This window comes from Leuciscus leuciscus (assembly GCF_965113295.1).
Source record: "Leuciscus leuciscus genome assembly, chromosome: 15".
NCBI lineage: Eukaryota > Metazoa > Chordata > Actinopteri > Cypriniformes > Leuciscidae > Leuciscus > Leuciscus leuciscus.
In genome coordinates, this window is record NC_138739.1 from 10,692,254 (window position 1) to 10,714,483 (window position 22,230).

The window sequence follows — 22,230 nt, forward strand, 5'->3', positions numbered from 1 at the left end:
CTAATTTATGGCTGAAGTCTTGGATATAATCCGTCTTTTTAGTGGTACGGGTGTAGAGTAGACGCACGATAGGCGAAAAAATGTTTGTTTGTAAATGAGTGCGGAGAAGACGCGTTCAGCCGTGATCCACGGACGTAACCTATAAGAGTATCCAGCGTTGGATCACTAGGCTTGAGACACGTCTGCTCAACAGTCCGCGTTGTAACTATGAGGTGAGGAAAAGTAGAAAATGTTCGTTGTAAGTGAGTTTAAAGAGAAATCAAGAATTATAAATCAATCGAGCTCCAAAGACAACAACGCGTTCAGACGTGACGCATGCGCATTCGAAACAGGAAAAAGCGATTTACACATGTGCAAAGGCAACATAGTAAGCAGACTAAGCACTAGAGAAGTTTGCCTCGAAACATGCATAGAAAGTTTTTCAACTGGAGCCTTTGTTTAAAAATGATAAAAAAAAAGTTGATAAAAGTTTGGTATAACTTGTCTGAGATTTGCATTATTAAAGTCTCCAGTCACAAAGATGAGTCCGGATGACTGTTTAGACAGATTCTGAGCACATCATGGACCTTAGACAGGGTCCCCCTAAAGTGGGATATAAACTAGTCGTGGTATAAAATATATATATAATATAAGTCACGAAATAAAAATAAAGTTGTGGTGATGACCGAGGTAAACTCCCAAGGAAGATAGAACAGATGTCACATGATCGTTAGATGCTCCAGGTGAGGCAATCAGGAACCCACAGGTGGTGACCCACTTTTCTGTTCTTCGGATGGACAGGACAGCGGAGGCCGGCCAAATGAGAGGTAGTGGGTTTGAAACAAACCCCGAGAGGTAGTGGGTTTGAAACACACCCCACTACCTCTCATTTGGCCGGCCTCTGTTGTCTTGTCCATCCGAAGAACAGAAAAGTAATCGAACGGTGTTACAGCTACGTCCGGTACCGAGGGGATCAGCCATGTTTCGTACAGACAGAGGATTACAGTCCTGTATGTCCCGCTGCAATCTTATCCTGGCTCTAAAATCCTCCATCTTGTTCTCAAGCAACTGGACGTTGGCTAGCAGGATCCTGGCCAGAGGTGGACTGTGGGCTCTGGTCCTCAGTCTGTTGCAAACCCCAGCATGTTTCCCTCTGTGTTTTTTGTTCTGTCGCCTCGGAGGCTCCCTCTCATGGCCATTGTTCCTGTCCGTTGCGCAAAGTGTCTCAGTTGGTCACGTTGGATCGGTGGATAAAACGTTGCAGAATAGGTAAAGTGTTCTGCTGTCACAGGGGATCAGTGCAGATGTCATGTGTGCAAAACGTGAGAGTAGTTGTAAGTAAAATACTAAGTAAAAACACATTCTAAGCGGAGTGACCAGGGCCGCATCCGAACACGGCGGCACCATCTTCCAAAGTCACTGTCTGGTTAAAAGTGTTTAAAAACTACAAACATGGCGCATGTGAGCAACTGGTGGTTAAGTAGAGAGTTTTAGATAAAGGGGTTTGAGTGATTAATAATCAATAACCTGATAAAATAAAAAAAATAAAAATCTGTTATCCGTGTTATATTTTATCAGCAACAACATTGATAACTTTTATAAAGATCATTACCTTTTAAATGCATCATTATGCAAACACATGAGGAGAGTTCTCCATATGAAAGACATACTACTGGCAAATCAACGTGCTACTATTCTCTCTGATACAATTAACTAAATTCACGAGTTCACATCTACATATAATTAATACAATAAGTTTATGCGTATTTGGCGTGCTGTCCGGGGGGAGGGCTCCAAGCTCGGAGTTAGGCCCAAACCCAAAGTACTCCCCCCAGTTGGTAAGTGTAGATGGAACTGGAAGTGAGGAGATGGGGTGGAGGAGGGATGCTGACAAACTTTCAATGAACAGAGATAGGTCTGCTGTGAATTTATACTCTGTCATTGAGTTGATTACTGATTAATCTCCAGCTGTGCATAATTTGGTTTATTATCTGAACCTGCTCCTCCCGAACTTTGTTAAATAAAACCTCATTTAAATTAAATGTGGAGGAGGTTAACTGTGGAGAAGATTGACAGGACACTTGGAAGTATGTACTTTTTCTTCACAAGATGATACATTTAGGGCATTGTATAGGTAGGCGAATTGGGACACACCTACAGTTTATCACCATCAGTCAAGGTAAAAAGTCTATAAGTAGTTTATACTTCTTTAAAGTTAAATAAAATTAGATGATCTACAATGACTGAAAATTGGATTGTGTGTGTGCGTGAATGCGACCCAAGCCAACAAGTACAGATCAAAACAATCTAAATGTTAAGATTCATCACTTTCAATGGTGTAATACTTAAAATATGTGAAACTGATAACTCACCATGGCCAGTAAGACTGATACTCTTGATCACACTGTTGGTCTGAAGTTTATAAACTCCAGCATGTTCAGTTCTGGTGTTCATGATGGTCAGAGATCCAGTTTGATTGTCCAGCTTCAGTCTGTCTCTGAATCTCCCATCAGTAACATCATCATAAACAGTCATGCTGTCGGCCAGTACATTGATTAGAGCTATTAAAGTTTTTTCAAACCTCCACAGAATCAGATCATCATCCTCCATTTCAGTAAGATCAGAGTTTAGAGTCACTGATTCTCCCTCCATCTTTGACTTCACTGCATCTGTATCACCAAACACACCTGAAGAACATTGAATTTGTCACAGATTTAGGGTTAATATATATTTTTAACATAAAATAACTGGTTTATAATTAAGTAATACAGTCCCACAGTTGGCCCCTTTAGTGCCCTTGCTCCGAAAAACTATTGGGTTATGGGAAGCCAAACATGCCAAGCAAAGCACAACCTAAATGGACAGAGTTCATTTATCATTGACTACGTTTACATGCAGCCAATAACCCGTTCAAAACCGGGATATTAGCAATAACCCGGTCGCGCACGGCCATGTCAACACCGGCAAAAACCCGGATATGCTCATATCCCGGTTTTTAAAAACCCGGATATTACCCCTGGGGTACCCCTTTTCTAACCCGAATATTTGGTCATGTAAACGCGTATCGGCATATCCCCATCAAAAGGAACATTGATTTGTGTTCTGCGCATGTTCTATTCGCAAGGAATCTTGGTCTTTTGAGTAAAGACGGCGCATGCAAAAACCTGCGTGCAGTATACCGGAAGTAAACAAGAAGTAGAGGTTAACATGGCGAGACGCAGCACAGCAACACACTTTTGGAGCGAGGAGGAAAGCGCAAACAAAGGCGATCGCTATCTGCCCCGAACTATTCATTATCCGGGTGCTGCTGCTGTTGTTGTTGTCTTTGGATACAGGAAGAAGAATTGGAAATGACGCATATTGCGTCTTAAGGTTGTCCGTACGTCCTGACGCTAACCGTGCGTCGCCGTTTACATCGGGATATTCCCAACTGATTACAAATTCCATGTATACAGGAGTAACTCTCTCTGCTCACGCATGTAAACGGGTTATTCCGAATGTTTCAGAAACCCAAATAGTGACCCTAACCCGACCATAACCCGGATATTGGCTGCATGTAAACGTAGTCATTGATTTTGCGGAGCAGATCATTTGTAAGAGTTATCTGTGAACTTGTAGGGATTGTAATACACATTCAATTTCCCCTCGGAATTAGGGTTAAGTGCTAATGGATCCAAGGTTGTATCTCGTAAATTACCCCACTAATCATGGTGCAAAGGACCCTAGGTTCAAATTACTTTTGCTTCTTTTTTGGAGATAATATAATTAAAATCATATAATTTACTTCCCGTCATGTTATTTCAAACCCATTCTGTGAAACAAAAGTAAATGTTTAGCTGATTTCTCAGTGATCAATATTCAAATGTGGTAAGAACAGATGCTGCTGTGTTTTTTGCATCTTCCCTATTTTCTGTTGTGTTTCTCACTTATTTCTATTTTAGTTTGATTGCAGCATATTTTATCTTATATCTATATATTTATCTAGCATATTTTAACAGATGAACCATGTAGATCTATCTGATTAAAAACGTCTATGTTTAAATATAAAGAATAAATACGTTAAAAAGGATATATATATATATATACAACTTACCAACCAGATGCCACAAGTAGAGTAAAACAACCATATGAACCATTTTAAAATGATAGTGTCTGAAAAATGCGAACACTTCTGTGACACGACAGATTGTGAACAAACAGGATGGTGTTAAAGTGTGTTGTCTGTGTACCCTCCCACACAGGATTTGACAACAACCCACACATTGCACTATTCTTGCAGGTGTTGGTTGTATTTTGTTCATCTTACCCCTATTATAACTTGCACTTTTCTTTGTGGCAGATAGTATTATTTTATCAATAAATACAAGTTGTAACTGTTACGTTATAAATCACATTCAATTATTATATTGACCTTTGAGACTGTTGTTTTTGCTTCTTTTCTGTGTCCTTTGAGTTTAGTTCATTACCTACTATTACATTCACCTCTATCTAGATTCCTGTGTATTTATACCCTCTGTTAAGTTCATTTCTTGATCTGTTATTATCAATGTGTATGTTATGGGTCTTTATGGTTTTGTTTAATAAATATATATTGCTGCGTTTAGATCCTTGCCTCAAACCTCTGCTTTGCCTGCACCAACTCGTGACAGAATAACAGACCACAACATTGGAGGTAGCATTTGTCACCATACACCCGAGCACCAGCTAACAAGTCCTGCCTGACTTGTTAGATATCATGATTCAAACATGTTGCCAGGCTTACACTTTCTCCTCCACTGCTCCTTTTCAGCCTCCTGGGCCTTCCTCGTTTGGCCCTCCCCAGTCCCCCTAAATCATTTGAATATATTTAACATTTAGCGGTAAATAAGGTACAAAGATGTACCTTTTAGCTTTTGTACCTTAGGGTATCACCCCAGTGACAGCTTTGTACCTTTTCTATTAGACTGCATCAACTTCTGGTTCACCCTGGTTCTCCATCCCTCTGTCTTCCATCTTCCTGGCTCTGCCCTGGACTGCACTGCCTAATGCTCCACCATTGGACTTCTACCAGCTTCTCCAGGGCATCCCATTGCGCCAGCTCCTCCATGGTCTCTTACTCTGTGGCGGCCTCCAACTATGCCTGTTTCTCTATGGACTCCTCTCTAGGGATCTGGCCCTCCTTCCCCTTGATAGTGATTCTCCTACTCCCACCACTTCAGTGCAGTTTGTTTATGGCATCAGGAGCTGCTTAGCGGGAGGAGGAGTAGAGTCACATATTGAATGTGTTCTTTGAGTTTATTTCATTCCCTGTGTTTAGTCCCCGTGTCAGAAAAAAATTTGGTTCCCACGAAGAGCTGACCAAATCGTGGAAGGCACCACACTCACCTCGTATCAAGCCCTCTTTTTCTTCGGTGCTCTCTAATGTGGACGGCGCCAAAGAGAAGGGCTATGAGGTGATCCCCCCCCTCGAAAAGGCGGTGGCCGCCCACCTTTGTCAATCCCTCGAAGCCTTGCCACACTACTTCTGCCCTCGCTGGCCGCACTTACGCTGCTGCCGGGCAACCAGCATCGGCACTTCACATAATGGCTTTACTGCAAGTCTTCCAGGCCAAACTTCTCCATTCCCTGGATGAGTCTGGTCCTGACGCAGACGCTTTTAAGGATTTACGCAGTGCCACTGACCTGGCCCTGAGAGCTACGAAATCCACAGCCCAAGACATCGGCAGAAGCATGGCCAACCTGACGTTGCTGGAATGGCACCTTTGGCTGACCTTCACGGATATGAAAGATGCAGACAGAGCTGCCTGGCGGTTAAAAACTTTTCAGAGCGCTACACCGAGGTGCAGAAGGCGTCACAGGCGATGCGCCATTTCCTTCCCAAGTGCTCCAGCTCGGCGTCGAGTCACCAGAACAGGAGGGAACCGCTTCTGCAGCAAACCAAGTCAGCACCGCCGGCCACCCAGCCTCGCCCAGCGGCTGATGTCCATCGTCGCTCCCGCTCTGCCAGACACGCTCCTTTCCCTGAGAGGCGGGGACCCCGACCCAAGGTTGTGTTGGATCCCGAGCCGCGTACGCCCTCCTAGCTGCAAGGAGAAAAAGAGAAAATTCGAGTCCCATCGAGGCCGGACCGATCTCTCTTAAAATACCCAAACATTTCCCAGCTCCCTCACAGGCGGCTAGAAATGCACAGCCAGCAGTAATCGAGTTTGTCACAGAACACGCTCGCCTGCAAACAAACGCCATTTTTACCGCGACCCAAATAAATCAAGAGAAGAGCTACTATTTTCATGTTTCATATGTAGGTCATGTGCCCGCTATAAAGTTTGCACCTGCACATGAAGCGTGCGCCTCTGTGCATGATCGCCATTCACACGGTCAGGGAAACATTAGACAGTCAGCTAGCTGTGAGGGCCAAAGCCTGGGAGGACATCCCAGACATATCACCCTGGGTGTTGAAGTTGAAGCTGAAGTTCTCTCCACCTTTCAAAAGCCTTCCCGATAACTATTCGTGTCTTGGAATAAACACGATGATATTCCCTCGCCCTAATCCTCCTCCTCCTATTGGGAATTGACTCAGCCATGTTAAATTTCTCTTGTTCGTTGATAGACGCTGGCTTCTTCTTCAGCTCCGACTTCGAGTGCAGCCGTGCACAAGCGCAAAACCTCACAACACTCACCCCCTGTCGGTGATTGGTTGGAACACTATTTATTTTGGTTTTGAGTGGTTGGTGAAATCAATTGATTTTATGTGCAGATCTCAGAGCCTAGGCTGCCTACAGAGACGCGGTTTTTGACGGCCTGCTTATGGGGCGGGGAGCTAGCGGATCGTTAGGAAAGATTAGATGAATGTGATCATTTATGTTTGGGCCTTTTTTGGGCCTGAAATCGCTGATACAACCTTTAAGTTATATGGGCAAGTACTGGAGAAAGTATATGGTATATGAGGTACTAAAATGTTACGTTCCAGCACATGTTGGCGTCAAAGGAAATTAAATGGTAGATGGTTTGGCAAAACAAGCCAGTAAAAGGGAAGTTGTTTAAATGTCAATTTCAATAAGTAAAGCAGAAGCTAAGGCCCAAATCTGGATGAAAATTATGGAAAATTGGCAGAGATGTGAAGAGGAGAAAGGGAGACATTTATACAGTATACAACAAAAGGTTGTGAAAAGGAGGATCACTGGAAGGAAACAAAGGAAAGAAATTATTTATAATAGATTACGGGTTGGACACTGTGGGTTAAATAATTATTTATGTATAATACGCATACATAAGGAAAGTGTGAATTTACATTAGTATTGTTGAACATGTGGTGACTGAATGTCAGAATTATGAGAAGGAAAGGATAAAGATGAAATAAGGCATAAGAAGAATGAGGGTGCAAGGGAACACTCTTAAGGAAATACTGGGAACATTAAATGACAATAGTACACATTTATTTAGTTTTCTAAAGGACACAGGTCTGGTAGATAGGATATAGTTTACAGCTCTGAAGGTTTATTTTTTATTTTTTATTTTTTATTATTATTATTTATTTGTTATTAGTTACTTCTTTAATTATTATAATTTACTTTTATAGTTTATCTCTGTCTAGCTCTGGTCCGCACTCCTGTACAGTAGGTGGTGGTAATGCACCATCAAAGAAAAAGACATGTTTGTGGTGACTGTCTGACTGAGGTCAGTGACAAATGCTGTGTCCCAATTTGCCTACTTATACTACGCCCTAAAAGTATGTACTCTTTTTGTGAAGAAAAAGTACATACTTTTGAGTGTGTAGCAAAAGATTAGGCAAGCTTTGGGATGACTACTTCGTCATCTTTAACGGACAGATCTATCGTGTGCATCCTGTCACCGTAAACTGCCCTGTCAATCATCTTGTCACAGTTAAAATCCTCCATTCAATCTAATTTAATGTCCTACTGTTTTGGAGAAAGATAGTTGCACACTCATCTGCCAGTTGTGGGTCTTTCATGCGGAGACTCTCCTCGTGTCTTTGCAATTTGAATATAATGATGCATTTAAAAGTTAATGGCTAAACTTTACAAAAGTTCACAATGCTGCTGCAGATGCAATATAATGTAAACATAGATACTTAATAACTCAAACCCCTTTATCTAAACCTATCTATATACAAAACCTACAGAATCGTCCAACGCGCGATGGGTTGTGGGCAATATTAGCCGTTAGATTGCGCATTGATCTGCACTTCGGATTCTGACCAGAAATAGTAGACCATCCGGATATCTTTGGAACACTCATTTCAACATACTACGGTTTGATACTAATTCTATTTTCGAATACTATTTAGGACGGATAGTATGTGAATTGGGACGCAGCAAAAATTCTCTGTTACATCCACAGCAAAGTGAGCCTGTTTGCTTATATAACCCAGTGAGGGTTATTATTAAGTACATTAATAGCTATTTAATGATTAAATAGATATTTATAAGTTTTATGATTCAGATAGTATCTTAATATTCTCTGTGTGTGCAGTTGATATTTCTATGTACTGCCCCTTTAAGAGTTATGCTAAACTATTCACCTTATTCCGGAACTAGCACTGGGTGGCGCCAGAGCCCGTCTACGGAGAGCCTGTCCACTCCCTATTAAGCCCTATTGTACCGAATTTTGGTTGTAGTTCCACCAGAGTTCCACTGGGGGCGCTCGCCATGAGTGCAAAATGAATGGGAGTCAATGGGGCTAGACGGCTAAATTTGTCTCTTTCACCCGATTGGCGTTGAGAAATCTCAGATGTGATTGTAGATTTTGCAAGTTCAACATGGGTTTTAGGTCGAAAGTTGAATGAACGAGTACTTATGTCGTTTTGATTTCTTACAGGTTGAGTTGTTGTTGCCCATAACACGCTAGCATTCTGCTAATGACGTCAGCATTCTGACGTCATTGACATTTTGAAAGACTTTTTTAAAGCAAATAAGTGACTCTAAAAAATCTAACACCCAGCAATGTGTAATTTCTTTGCATCTCCTTTCGAATACAACATTCAAATTACTAGACAAAAAATTATATCCTGAGAAAAGTGGATTTTGAGGGGTATACTGCCATTGACCTCCATTCATTCTGCACTCGTCCTGTGAGCGCCCTCATATGGAATCAGAGTGGAACTGCAACCAGTTCAGAAGCCGGAAGTGTAGTGAGATTGAAACTTCTCGCCATATTAGACATTCTCTGGTGGCGCCATCCGCGTAATCTCACTTCCTGGTTTAGCTACTTAGCGCTTTGTTTGCCCTGGTCCAATCTGTTATCTGTCTTGATATAAGTAGATAGACTATAATATTATAGCCAAATGCGTTGGCCTATGGTTATTAACAACTGCTGCAACGTACTAAAGTACATTTCACTTGAAGCTTTTGAAACAATGCCACAATCAAATTATTTAATAGCTGTGTCTTTCTAATAGCTATTACTTAGTTATGAAGATGTGCACAAACACTACTACATGTAAAGTTTGAAACATTATTACACCACAGTTTGTTTGCTTAATCACCAGATATATTTGCAGTGTATAGCCAACAGATGAGAAAAAAAATAGCCACGAACTGGTGTAGAAAGAAAGTAACGTTAGAGCCTCAACTAGATGAACAAGAGGGTAACGTTAGCTTAGCAAACTGCAATTTCTTATGGTTTGATCTTTAACACAAGTAATGGCTGTAAAATAAATCCAGCGACTGAATTCTAGAGGACCATAGCTTTCAAACAAGGTATAGCATGTGTATGTGTCCTGTAGTGATACCATTACAACATTAGATGTTTGTGGCTAATGTAGGCTAAACACTACACACCGGCCGGGCTGCGATCAGACAGGCAGACGGGTCATATAAACACCTAAAAGTCGTTTAAAAATTACCCCGAGAAACAGTGCATTGCTGTGCTGTTGGTACACACGTACATAGCACATTTGGCACAAATTAGCTTATCTTATGTGACATTTTATCAGTGAGACTTCTCTGCAGTTCTCCTCGAAATTGAATGAGGGTCCGCTAAACCGGAAGTTGGTTTACAACGGAAGTACTGGACAGAAGTAAAAGTGGGCGGGGCGGAATAAGGTGAATAAAGTTTGATTGATATGTACATGCTAAAACGTGTCTTTGCCCAGCATGTTTGTTTAGTTTTTTTGGTGATTGGTTATTTTTTTACTTATTCCCGCCTCTGTGAAGAGAAGAGGACATCTTATTGGAGAGAGGGGGAGGAGAATAGTGATGGGCATTCCGGCTCTTTTTCATGAGCCGGTGTGGTGAACAATCCGGTCACTTTGAAGAGATGAGTCCGGGCTTAGGACCCAAGCAATCTGATTGGTTCAAAGCACATTTTATGGGTAATTGCTTTAGTGCCTGGTTACAAATAATCCAAAATCACTTTATTATGGAAGAAGTTTGTACTACGTTATAATGAGTCATTAATGTATTTTAACTTATGTTTAATATACTATAATATTTAACCGAAGCTATAGATTGTGAAATTAAACATTTCTCATTGTTTGTGTGTTTTTTATAATAAATAAACAACATATATGAGCTTCAAACAACTACATTCTCGACTAAGAAACTCTTAAAACTACATTTTGTGACACAATAACAGTCGTATTTTTTAATTTTGCTGTCTTTCTCCTCTGCTATTGACGCAGCTCGGACTTATCTCTTCAACTGGAGTCGATTGTTCACCACACCGGCCATAGACAGTAAAAGAAATGGACACAGCGACCCCATTGGATTCAACAAAGAAAAGAGAAGTCAATTAGAAGCACTCACTTCCTGATGGTCGAGCGTACTGCGCAGACTCACACTGAGCTTGATGACGTAGATGTGACGTGAGCAGCCCGTCTGTCTTCTAGTAGCTGTGCCAAGAGAAATCTGAATCATTCCCTTCCGAAACTTGCAGAGACTGAGAGTGTGAGTAGGAGCTGTCCATGAGCTAGGAGCAGGAGAAACTTTTGCTAAGTATTCTGATTAATTACTTTGCCATTTTGCCTCCACGTCCCCCCGATTGCCCGCGAGCTTCTCCTCCTGTCCATACGGTAATTCTCTACTGTGCGATAGAGAGTCACGTGGTTATGACGCAATCGTTAGCCTATTTTACAAAACTGCTTCTATGGGTCCATAACAAGGTAATGGAGCCTTTTATACATTTTCGTGTTTCTTTAGAAATAAATAATGGACAAATGGAGTCTTTAACCTGTTAAAGTTGTAAACCCGGTACCAGGTGGGAATTGCGTTATTAAGATAGTTATTATGATCGTCCTTTAATATTTAAAGGTCCTGACAGTCCTATGTGATATCATTGCAAAGCTTAGACCCTCTACTTTTCAAACAAAACCATAATTTTTTAATTAATTTTACATATCACATCATTTAAATGTTTAAATTCCTCCACCCGCATCCGAAATACAGATCAAAAAAGTAAGTGTGATTATGAATTTGAATATTGATGGCATTGGTCAAATTTGATGAATAAAGGCAAGTCATATATCAAACAAAAGCTTTCTTTCTCAGGATTTTTGCAATGGTTTATTTAGTTGACATAATAAAACAGATCAAATGATTGCAGAATGAGTCGCGAAGTACATCTTTGTAAACAAACTAGGAGAAACGTTGCATTTCATCTCCGATTACAACATGTCTGAGCTAAAAGTAGTCAAAAAGAACTTTCAAACTTTTAAACTTTCACCTTAGACTGTTTTCTTCAGAATGAGTCCATTTTCACCTTTATTTGAGTTTCGCTTGAGAAATAATCCACCGTTATGTATCATTTAGTCCAGTAATGCAGGAAATAAGTCATTATTTTCATACGATCCACATGATATGTTATCCACGATCCACATGATATGTTATCCACGATCCACATGATATGTTATCGCCGACGGATGATGATCTCAGCATTACGTGAACATGTCGTGAACACACCTTTCCTCTAATCTAAACCAACCAGAGTCTGAGATATTCAGCGCTCTACCTCTAGTCCAATAAGAGTATGAGATATGGCGTGCAGTTTGGACGCATTAGGCCCTGTCCCAAATGCGCACTTCATGTGGACTTTGGTCTCGTGGACTAAGGGTGTATTCACACCTGCCTTGTTTGGTTCGATTGAATCGAACTCTAGTTCGTTTTCCCCCTTGGTGCGGACCTTTTGGGCAGGTGTGAATACCGAACCGAGACCCAGCTGAAGAGGTGGTCTCAGTACGGTTCCAAACGAACTCTGGTACGGTTCGTTTACGGTGTGAACATGAACCGACCCAATTGCAGAAAACTGCGCCTTTTTATTTGACTACTCTTATGAGGATACTGAACAAAACGGACATTTTGGCATAATGGTGTATTATTGTTCGTTCAAGCGTGAAAGAGAAAGAGAATTCCGGCGCGCTGTCTGTGCACGCGATACTGTTGCGCGTCTTTCTGCGCGTCGTGTGTGCATCAGGACATTCACAGACAGAGCGTTCTCTTTTGTCTTATCGCACTTAAATGGTTTAAAAGCTTGTTCTCTCCGCCGGAACCGTCTTGCAGCATATCGTCATCTTCTCTAAATCCTAATTACAACATCGTATAGATGACATTGTATCATATGATGCACAATAGTTTCTTCATATTGCGTTTGTAGAGAATAACACCAAATCAGTCAAATAAAAAATATTACATAACGAAATATCTCCATGCTGAGCCTGTTTGTGCACTCCCTGTCCAATGAATGGACAACCTTAGCACATGAGCGATTTTGTTTACAAATTTTGGTTCACTTGCAAAAAGAGCAGTGAGAAAGCAAACCGAACCAAACAAAAAAAATCAGCATTCTATTTGGTCCGGACCAAAGCAAGTGAACTATCGGACTTTCCTGGTGTGAATACACCCTTAAATTGGCTCGTCGAGTCTATGAGTCCGTAGGCCGTCCCATTCAGCATTTTAATGCTCTGAAGTGTGCTCAGCAGCGCCCCCTTTGTACCCTTGAAGCGGTCTTCCGCGAAGCCCGCATAGATGCAGGCTCCACACACTTTAACTACCCAGGAATCCTTGCGAAAGTCCAATCAGACAACGGATGGGAAGAGATTTCGCTCACGGACAATTGTTGACATGCTGAGAAGAAAATATTACGTTTTTTATGACCTAGATGTTCATTTTACCAGTTGTAACCTACAGTTTATACAAACATTATGGTCATCGACCAGTGGTTGATGTCTCAAACATAATAATAGCGTGTTGAATAATACGATCGCATTATGATTCATTAAATAAATAGAAACGAATGTCAGGGCTTTACTAAGTCATATATAAACATAGTATGAATATTGAAACCTGTAAATTCATCTGAAACTCATGCACATTTTCATTGTGTGTTAAAATTGAATCTTAGTTCAAATGGAACACTATGTATTATTATGTACAACTGTATACATCATTTAAATAAGCCCAGGTGGCATGCACAATATCAAAATATAGAACTGTGAAAGTAGGCTGTGTAGTTGACATGGAGATAAGACGTCAGAGCGCGACGTCTAAAAATGTGATTTCTCCTGTCCAACAACAACCAGACCATTATTCCCGGCGTGCCGATCGAGTCTGTGCCAAAAATACCTCTCAATGCGTCCATCGTGGACTCGTGCCAAGGGCCCTATAGGTCTGCACTACATGACGTCATCAAAGTGTGGACAAGTCCGGAGTGTCCCATTTGGGACAGGGCCTTAGAGTCGTGCTCACTCATGCATATAATTAGATCGGATATAATTAGATAGAAGTATAAAAAAAGATGAGAAAGAGAGTGAGTGAGTGAGTGAGTGTGTGTGAGTCTGTGTGTGAGTGATTGTGTGATATAAAATATTGTACAGATAGTGTTTATAGTGTTGTATTCCTCCACTGGTCCCTCCATGAATTGATTATGTTAGTTTTTGTTCTACATTTGCTTGTTGTAATTTTTTTTTTAAATTGAGCATATTTCAAATTTTTTATACATATTATTCTATTATAAATAAATAACAAAAATATCGATTTTCATGTTGCAGATCACATTTTTGTCTACCCCATTACTTTTTTATTGCATGTATTGAGTCTCTTTGAGAAGAAGATAGTGAAACATATGGGAATATTTGTAAGTGCTTTTGGCAAATAGTAAAAGTGAGATTTTTGGTGTAATTTTCTTTATGATAGCTTGTTTTTGCAGTCGGACCTTGACTCTAAAAAACACTAAAAAGCCACTTTGCCTCTTCTCAATGACGAGTGACTCTCCGGTGTTGGTGTGACGGCGATTTCCAGCGAGTGCACATTACCCTGCTGATCTGTGCAGTGATCTGCCAGTTAGTGTGTTTCTCCCTGGTAGCTTCAGCATCCGCAGAGTTTTCCTCTCATAAAGAGCTTGCACGCGGCACGTCTTTTTAAAGATGCCTCACCCGTGAACTTCAGGTTGCAGTCGCAATGTTTCCTCTTCTGATGTGCACAATCGCTGCTTTTTGTGTTTGGGCATTGATCACGCTAAAGCAGCGCTTGTGGATGACTCATGTTCTCACTGTGGGAACATGACCATCTCCACGCTACGGTCGAGACTCAATGAGCTCATTCGAGTGAGAGTCCCCTCATCCACACCCCGATCTACGGTCTCCCCGAGAGGCTGTACTTCGGCTGGTGGCCAGGGTGACCTGAGGGTGACGGTGTGGAACAAACCGCCAACTCGTCCACGGTCCACACGTCCCTCTCCAGCGTCGGTACCCGTGAGTGTTCAGACTGAGACCGCTGGTCCCTCTACGGAGCCCCCGCGTGTCTCTTTCGGCGCTCCAGAGGAGGATGCAATGTCGATCGCTGCATCACAAGGTGGGCAGGAGTCATCGGGAAGTGAAGATTCGGCTGTGCTGCCACCTTCGGGTGTGCCAGCATTGCCCGAGTCAGATCCCGAGATGACGGCCATGCTTTTCCGGGCAGCCGCGGCCATTGGGCTCGAGTGGTCCCCGCAACCCGACCCTGTGCGCTCGTGGCTGGCGGCGTCCTACCCCAATACCTTTTTTCCCGGATGTGCATGAGGAGGTCACGCGGTCCTGGAAGACACCATTGTCTTCCCGTGATCGTTCGTTGACCTCCTCCGCCTTTCCTCCCCTCTATAAGGCTGCTGCTTGTGGGTACACTGGGGTTCCCCCGGTGGAACGTTCTGTCGCGATGCAACTGTGTCCGGCAAGCGCTTCCACCCAGCCGTCAGCACAGAATCCTCAGCCTGCTCGCCACCGAGGACGCCAATATGACATTTTCTGGATTTGTTTCTTTTTGCAATAGCACTACTGTGCTGTAATGGTGTGTATAGCCGTGCTGGGCAACACTGGTAAAATTACACGAATCACGATCCTCTCGTTCTCCCTGCTCTGGTCATGCTCTGATAAAATATCTTTGTAGGACTATACTTTATTTTGACAATTGGTCAAAAATAAATCTGTTAAATCTGATTCTGCTGCATAGAACTGATTGAAGAATAATATATTGATATTTTATATTATTTTAATATAATAATATATTTATTTAAATATATTACATAATATTTAATATAATATGTACCAGTATTATTCACCATTTGTATCACTCCGCTTGTCTGTGTTTGCGCCACTTGCATCATTAAGCCAGTAGGTGGCGACAAGTGACTGTCTTTATGAGTGAACAATTGAACTTTAAACTGATTAGTGCCAAAAACATTGATTAACTCAGGAAATAAACAAGTTGCTGAAACCAATCTATAATGGTAATATAAATTGCAAATTTGCCTCTGGACACAAAAAGATTGCACTGGGTTTTGATTGAAATGTAACATCTATGCAAAATAATCCTTGAAAGATTTCTCATTTAAGGCCATTCCTGTTTGGAATATGTGATTGTGTATTGTCAACAATAAGCAGAAGAAACATTCTGCATTTCCATTTTGTAGTGCGGATCATTCATTGCAATATTTAGCCTCATTCTCATTTTTAAGAATCTGTTATCTTGACAAATAATTTATGCTACTGCCCACTGACATGCTTTTAAAGCTATTGTTATCCAAATTTTTTGGCCTTTAAACACCTTAAAATGCACATATGTAGGTCAGAGAAATCCAAATTTTCTCAGGGGAGCATGTCTCCGAACCCCCCTAGCTACCTCACATTTGAATAAGTGTGTCTGTGTGGTAATGTGTGCTGGTGTGGCAACAGTGCCAGGACTGAATTTTTTTGCCAGTTTGCCCCTGCATATATACAATAATACATTATTCTCTGTATCAAATCATTATTACCCAGCCCCTAAAACCTAGAAACACGCCTGCAAATGCATATACAATATTTGTAACTTAAATAAGTAATAATCAAATAAAGAGACAATATATTAACATTTTAAAAGTCTTACAGTTACAACCGGCCCTTTGAGGGCAGCCATAATGCTGAAGTGGCCCTCAGTGAAAATGAGTTTGACACCCCTGCATTAAAGTGTACTTCAATATCCACCAGCACCACACTAGTCTACCCAAGAGTTGATTTTGTTTGTTTAAAGGGTTTCCTATAAAATTACACTAATATTTTGCATTTACTTCACTGTATGTGGGTAAGGGGAGCCATCAGATTTGGCATAGTCCAATTTCATGCAGAATTCCAAAATAACCTTGTAGCAACAATGACAGCCAGATGGTCTGAATTAGCGAATCCTGATTGTTTCGCTCATGCTAAAATACTTATGAGCATATACAGGTCCTATTCAGAAAGCGTTGAATAATGTGGCCTGGTAGCATGTCTCCAAGTGTGCCAGCAGATCTCGCTGGTTAATGTTTACCACGACTTAATGAAATAAACGAACAGGTCCATAGTGTTTCTCAAGCTATCACGTGGTGCGACAACAATTCCCTTACTGTGTCTAACGTTAGTTCTTTGTGTACTGAAGGCAAATTAAAAGACTGACTCCTTTCAGTTCTCCACTACCATCTGCTTACCGTAGCATCAATTCTACAACACCTCAGGCTGTAAGTAACTTTTGCCACAGAACTACCATTGTCTTTGCTGAATGCCATTTTCCAATCGAACACCCCGCCGACTTCACAGCCTCGTGACACACACACACACACACACACACACACACACACACTCACACTCGTGGACTTTCAAACAGAAATCCACCACAGGAAAAGACTTTTCACCAATAAAGTCGCTCTTAAATTTACTAAATATATCCCTTTTGTGTTGAGAGGTGTGTGTAAACCATAGGAAAGCATATATGTCCTATTGTAACATTACTAGAACTAAAATGCCTATATTAATGCATAATAATGTATCTGTGCATTGCTACAACGTCTATATTCTATGTTTGATGTCTATGTAATTCTCTCAATATAACAGAGCCAAATTCCAATAGCAGAATGCAGTAATATACATTGTTCACACATTTCATATGTCTGGAATTGAAAGACTTAAGTCAATCGTCACTGTAACTCGAGCCAGGAGACCGTTCCAAACGAACAAAGGGATCTTCCCGCTAGAAAAATCTCGACCGCTGATTCGTCCTACACGAAGAAGGGGGCGGTACATGGGACACTGATAAAAGTCCAAACCTTCAGTTTTCTCACTCTCTTCTCCGGCTCTTTCGCTCTCATCTTCCTCCCGGCAGCGCTTCTCCCAGGAACATCTGAAGAAGGCCCTGGCCTTCTCTATCGAACGAACGCATGTTCGAGTCATAGATTTCCCTCTTAGAAACCAAGATTTCCGGCCTCTCCCATCCCGGGAGACGAACTGAACTTTCTCGGTAACGTTACATTTCAGTGAGCCTTTTTAAACTTCCGCGGCACTGGAAGACGCAGCGGAAAACAGGACACCACCCTCGCTTCCTGCCTCAGCCTCGCCCGAACAGAGAACGAACGTGCAAGTAACTTTAAAACCCTCTCTGAAAGCTGCTTTCCAGGTGTCTCATGAACCTAGGTTTCTGTATGTAATAATTACTAGCTTTTCTCTTCTCTTCTTTCTTTCTTTCCTTTATTCAATTTCATTTTAATCTCTGATCACGTATGTTCTTGCTTGTTTAAATGTTATGTGTTTTATTTGTTTGCATTTTTACGTACGTTTATATTCATAGCTCATATAATCCTTAGTTTTACATTGTTATTAAAATTCATAAATACTTTTTCACTGTCTCTGTGTTTGAAAAACCACCTTATAGGTCAATGAAGCTAAAAGATCCAATTATAAGCTACAAAGCTCGATATTGTAGACTACATTGATTAGTTTTAATGAATAAACTCAGAAAGTTTGATGTTCGTGGCCAGAACACAAAACTTTCTTGGAAGTTTGTAGATACCCCTTCTTGACTTTACTGATCTCACATTTGTTCGCTGGACGAATTGAATGGTGATCAGACCAGTTACAGAACAAGGTAATCTCGATAATTGATAAAATAAATGTATATGCGACTTATGAATTATGACCATGAGTTATGATTTTTAATATTTCCAAAATTCCCTATATGCTTGAGCTAATTCGCATTTACCCAAAAGTCGTTATTCTTACAACCTAAAGGGCCCTATTTTAACGATCTGAAATGCAATTATCAAGCGCAAAACTGAAGTAACTTTGTGGGCGGGTCTTGGGCGCTGTTGCTATTTTCCCGGCGGGATAAATGACTCTTGCGCCCAACACTAATCTAAAATGGGTTGGTCTGAAGTAGCATTATTATTCATAGGTGTGGTTTGGGCGTAACGTGAAATAAAGGGGAAACAATACGTTTAGGATGCCAGAACGGCCCACAGGGTTCGGGAGGCCAGGGCGGAGCAGGCTGTGCAGACGGCCAGGACAGAAATGTCAGTCCATCAGGTGGCCAGAGTGGAGACGACAGTCCATCTGGCGGCCAGAGTGGAGACGACAGTCCATCTGACAGCCAGGGTGGAGACGACAGTCCATCTGACAGCCAGGGTGGAGACTTTCCCTCAGGCTGCCAGGGCGGAGACTTTCCCTCGGGCGGCCAGGGCGGAGACGACCCTTCAAGCGGCCATGGCACAGGAACAGGTTCAGGTGGCCATGGCTCAGGAAGAGACACCGGCTCAGGAACAGACACCGGCTCAGCGGCGGCCATCTTGTCCGGAGACACAGGCTCGGCGGCTGCGATCTTGTTCGGAGACACAGGCTCGGCGGCGGCGATCTTGTTCGGAGACACAGGCTCGGCGGCGGCGATCTTGTCCGGAGACACAGGATCGGCGGCGGCAATCTTGTCCGGAGACACAGGATCGGCAGACGTGACGTGAACAGTCTCAGGATCGGTAGACGTGACGTGAACAGCCTCTGGATCGGCAGACGTGACGTGAACAGTCTCTGGATCGGCAGACGTGCCAGGTCGCTCCGGTGGCGCCAGCAGGGCAAGCAGCTTGGACGGGACTGGCAGAGCAGGACGCCTGGACGGCGCGTCAGGGATAGCAGTCACCTACAGGATGGTCTCTGGGTTAGGAACCACCGAACAAGTCGTTGAGGAGGCCTTTCCTTTCCTCCTCCGTCTCTGGACTACCGGACTCGGGACCACCGGCACAGGAACCACCGGACTCGGGACCACCGGCACTGGGATCACCTCCATTATTCATATGCTATTTTAAGGGAGCATACTTGGCCATAATTAATGTAGCGTGTGCACAACAGGCATTAACTTTGATTCTCTCATCTACATTGATTGATCTCACCAGCGTCTCTAGTGTCAGTCGCTAGTGCACCTCTTGAGGCGAGGGGAGTGAGGTTTACCTGCACATCTCTTACTAGCTGGCCTCCATTACACATAATCCCCTCTATGGTAGTCCAGGGACATTCTTGCTGTGACATAGTCTCAGACTCAGAAATAGCTTACACCCACAGACCACCCACACTGCATTTGCTATATGGTTAGGTAAAGGTCTGACTACACAAAACTAGCTGTGAGGTGACTTGAGACAGGAAGCATATATGATCTTTCATAAAGAATGAAGCATCTCTCATCTCACGCAGACAAGCACAAGTTATCAAGATATTGATTCTGATAAATTGATCTTAGATAACAAAAACACCTCTAAACATTACAAAAGAAAATATCACTGTTCAAACAGTTTGTAAAGACTGAATACAGTAAATAATCCACACTGTGGTTTGCCATTGATTAGGGGTATTACAAAACAGTGCATTTTTATTTCACACTGGTTGTGAATTTACATTTTATTAATAAATGAAATGCATTTAAAGTTTTAAAGCAAATACAGATGATGTAGTTTAACCCTCTGGGGTCCTTCGGGTCCAAATGGACCCGAAGCGTTTAAATAAAAAAATTTAAAAAATCATAGCTTCATCGGAATGGTCTGAAATTTGGTGACTTTGTTGGTACTTGGTATATGAACACCCCAAAAAATTGGGGACAGGATTTGAATAGTCTAAGTGGTTGTAAAAAAATTTGTCACACTCAGGACCTTCGGGTCCAAATGGACCCACCATAGGAAATGAATGGGAAATTGGCAAAAATGTGAAACTGCAGAGTTTTTTTGTGCGTACAATCTACAAATCAGCCACGATCCAGAAAAAAAGCACACAACAGTGAAGGGGTTAATCTATAAAACATCAAGAGTGCAAAACAGACACATCCACACACAAACACACTTTTATACACATACACACTAATAAATTCAGATTACAAAAATCTGTTTTGAATTTTTAAAAATCACAGCTTCATCGGAATGTTACGAAACTTGGTGGCTTTTATGGTATTAGGTATGTGAACACACAAAAATATTGGGGTCATGATCCAAGCACGTCACACTTCTGTTCTTTGGTCAAAAATGACCCCCATAGGAAATGAATGGGAAATTGTCAAAAATATGAAAACACAGAATTTTTTTGTGCATACAATCTACAAATCAGCCAGGATGCAGAAAAAAAGGACTCAACAGTGAAGGGGTGAATCTCTAAAACATCAAGAGTACAAAAAAAAAACACACACACACATTTGTTTTAATAAAAATTAAATTAAAAAAAAATATATAAAAAATGTCTATTATATTCAATGGGAAAAAATGGGTCATAATTATTGCATAAATATGAATTAAAATCATAAAATTATCTCAAAACACCAAAAAAGAAAAGAAAAAATATTATAAAAAACAAGTAAAAAAAAATATATATATGATTTTTTTATATATATATATATTAATCCCGCCCTCCGGGTCCATTTGGACCCGAAGGTCCTGAGTGTGACTGTTAAACGAAGGACCCCAGTTAAATACATATTTTGTGCAAAAACATATATCATAAAAACAAGACCTGTATACAAAATGTCTCAGAGCAGAGTACAAGTAATGTGTTTCACATGAATGCATTTCCAGCAGCTCAGTTTTTGAGTCAAAGTGAAACCTGCTGTGGTCTGATCTGTTTAGAAATGTGGTGGACAAACAGCTTCTGCTTCACAAAGTGTCACAAGTTGGTGCATGCAAATGAAACATTTGAGCCGCGGATCTAAATGCACCAGTAGGCTATATACAATATTTATTAAACAAAACAAAAACCCTCTGGAGCACAATGCAAACCAACCAACCAACATACTTACAATAACAGACCAAGAGCTGGGGGTATAAATACACAGGACAAATAGAGGATCTAAAAACAGGCGAATAGAATGGATAACTTTGAAAAACATTTTTTTTTCTGACACGGGGACTAAACACAGGGAATGAAATAAACTCAAAGAACACATTCAATATGTGACTCTACTCCTCCTCCCGCTAAGCAGCTCCTGATGCCATAAACAAACTGCACTGAAGTGGTGGGAGTAGGTGTATCACTATCAAGGGGAAGGAGGGCCAGATCCCTAGAGAGGAGTCCATAGAGAAACAGGCATAGTTGAAGGCCGCCACAGAATAAGAGACCATGGAGAAGCTGGCGCAATGGGATGCCCTGGAGAAGCTGGTAGAATGAAGTCCAATGGTGGAGCGTTAGGCAGTGCAGTCCAAGGCAGAGCCAGGAAGATGGAAGACCGAGGAATGGAGAACCAGGGTGAACCAGAAGTTGATGCAGTCTAATAGAAAAGGTACAAAGCTGTCACTGGGGCGATACCCTAAGGTACAAAAGCTAAAAGGTACATCTTTGTACCTTATTTACCGCTAAATGGTACATATTCAAATGATTTAGGGGGACTGGGGAGGGCCAGCTGAGGAAGGGCCAGGAGGCTGAAAAGGAGCAGTGGAGGAGAAAGTGTAAGCCTGGCAACTTGTTTGAATCATGATATCTAACAAGTCAGGCAGGACTTGTTAGCTGGTGCTCGGGTATATGGTGACAAATGCTACCTCCAATGTTGT

At 41.7% G+C, this 22,230-nt stretch overlaps 2 protein-coding genes across 10 annotated transcripts in view; one reads left to right on the forward strand and one right to left on the reverse strand.

The window, feature by feature from the left end:
- LOC309476219 (uncharacterized protein) overlaps positions 1-22,230 on the forward strand; it is a 169,890-nt gene that overhangs the window by 106,014 nt on the left and 41,646 nt on the right. The window lies entirely within an intron of this gene.
- The window catches only part of LOC309476022 (uncharacterized protein), a 157,047-nt gene that overhangs the window by 79,679 nt on the left and 55,138 nt on the right, over positions 1-22,230 (reverse strand). For 2 of the 6 annotated variants that reach the window (XM_082139117.1, XM_082139115.1), the window contains exon 1: positions 4,073-4,144. The exons of 2 other annotated variants lie outside the window; for them this stretch is intronic. In XM_082139117.1, the coding sequence (XP_081995243.1) occupies positions 4,073-4,115 (43 nt within the window). In that variant the 5' untranslated portion in view covers positions 4,116-4,144. Of the gene's footprint in view, positions 1-4,072; positions 4,145-22,230 lie in introns of those variants that run through there. 2 more of the 6 variants (XM_082139120.1, XM_082139116.1) reach the window with 2 other exon arrangements.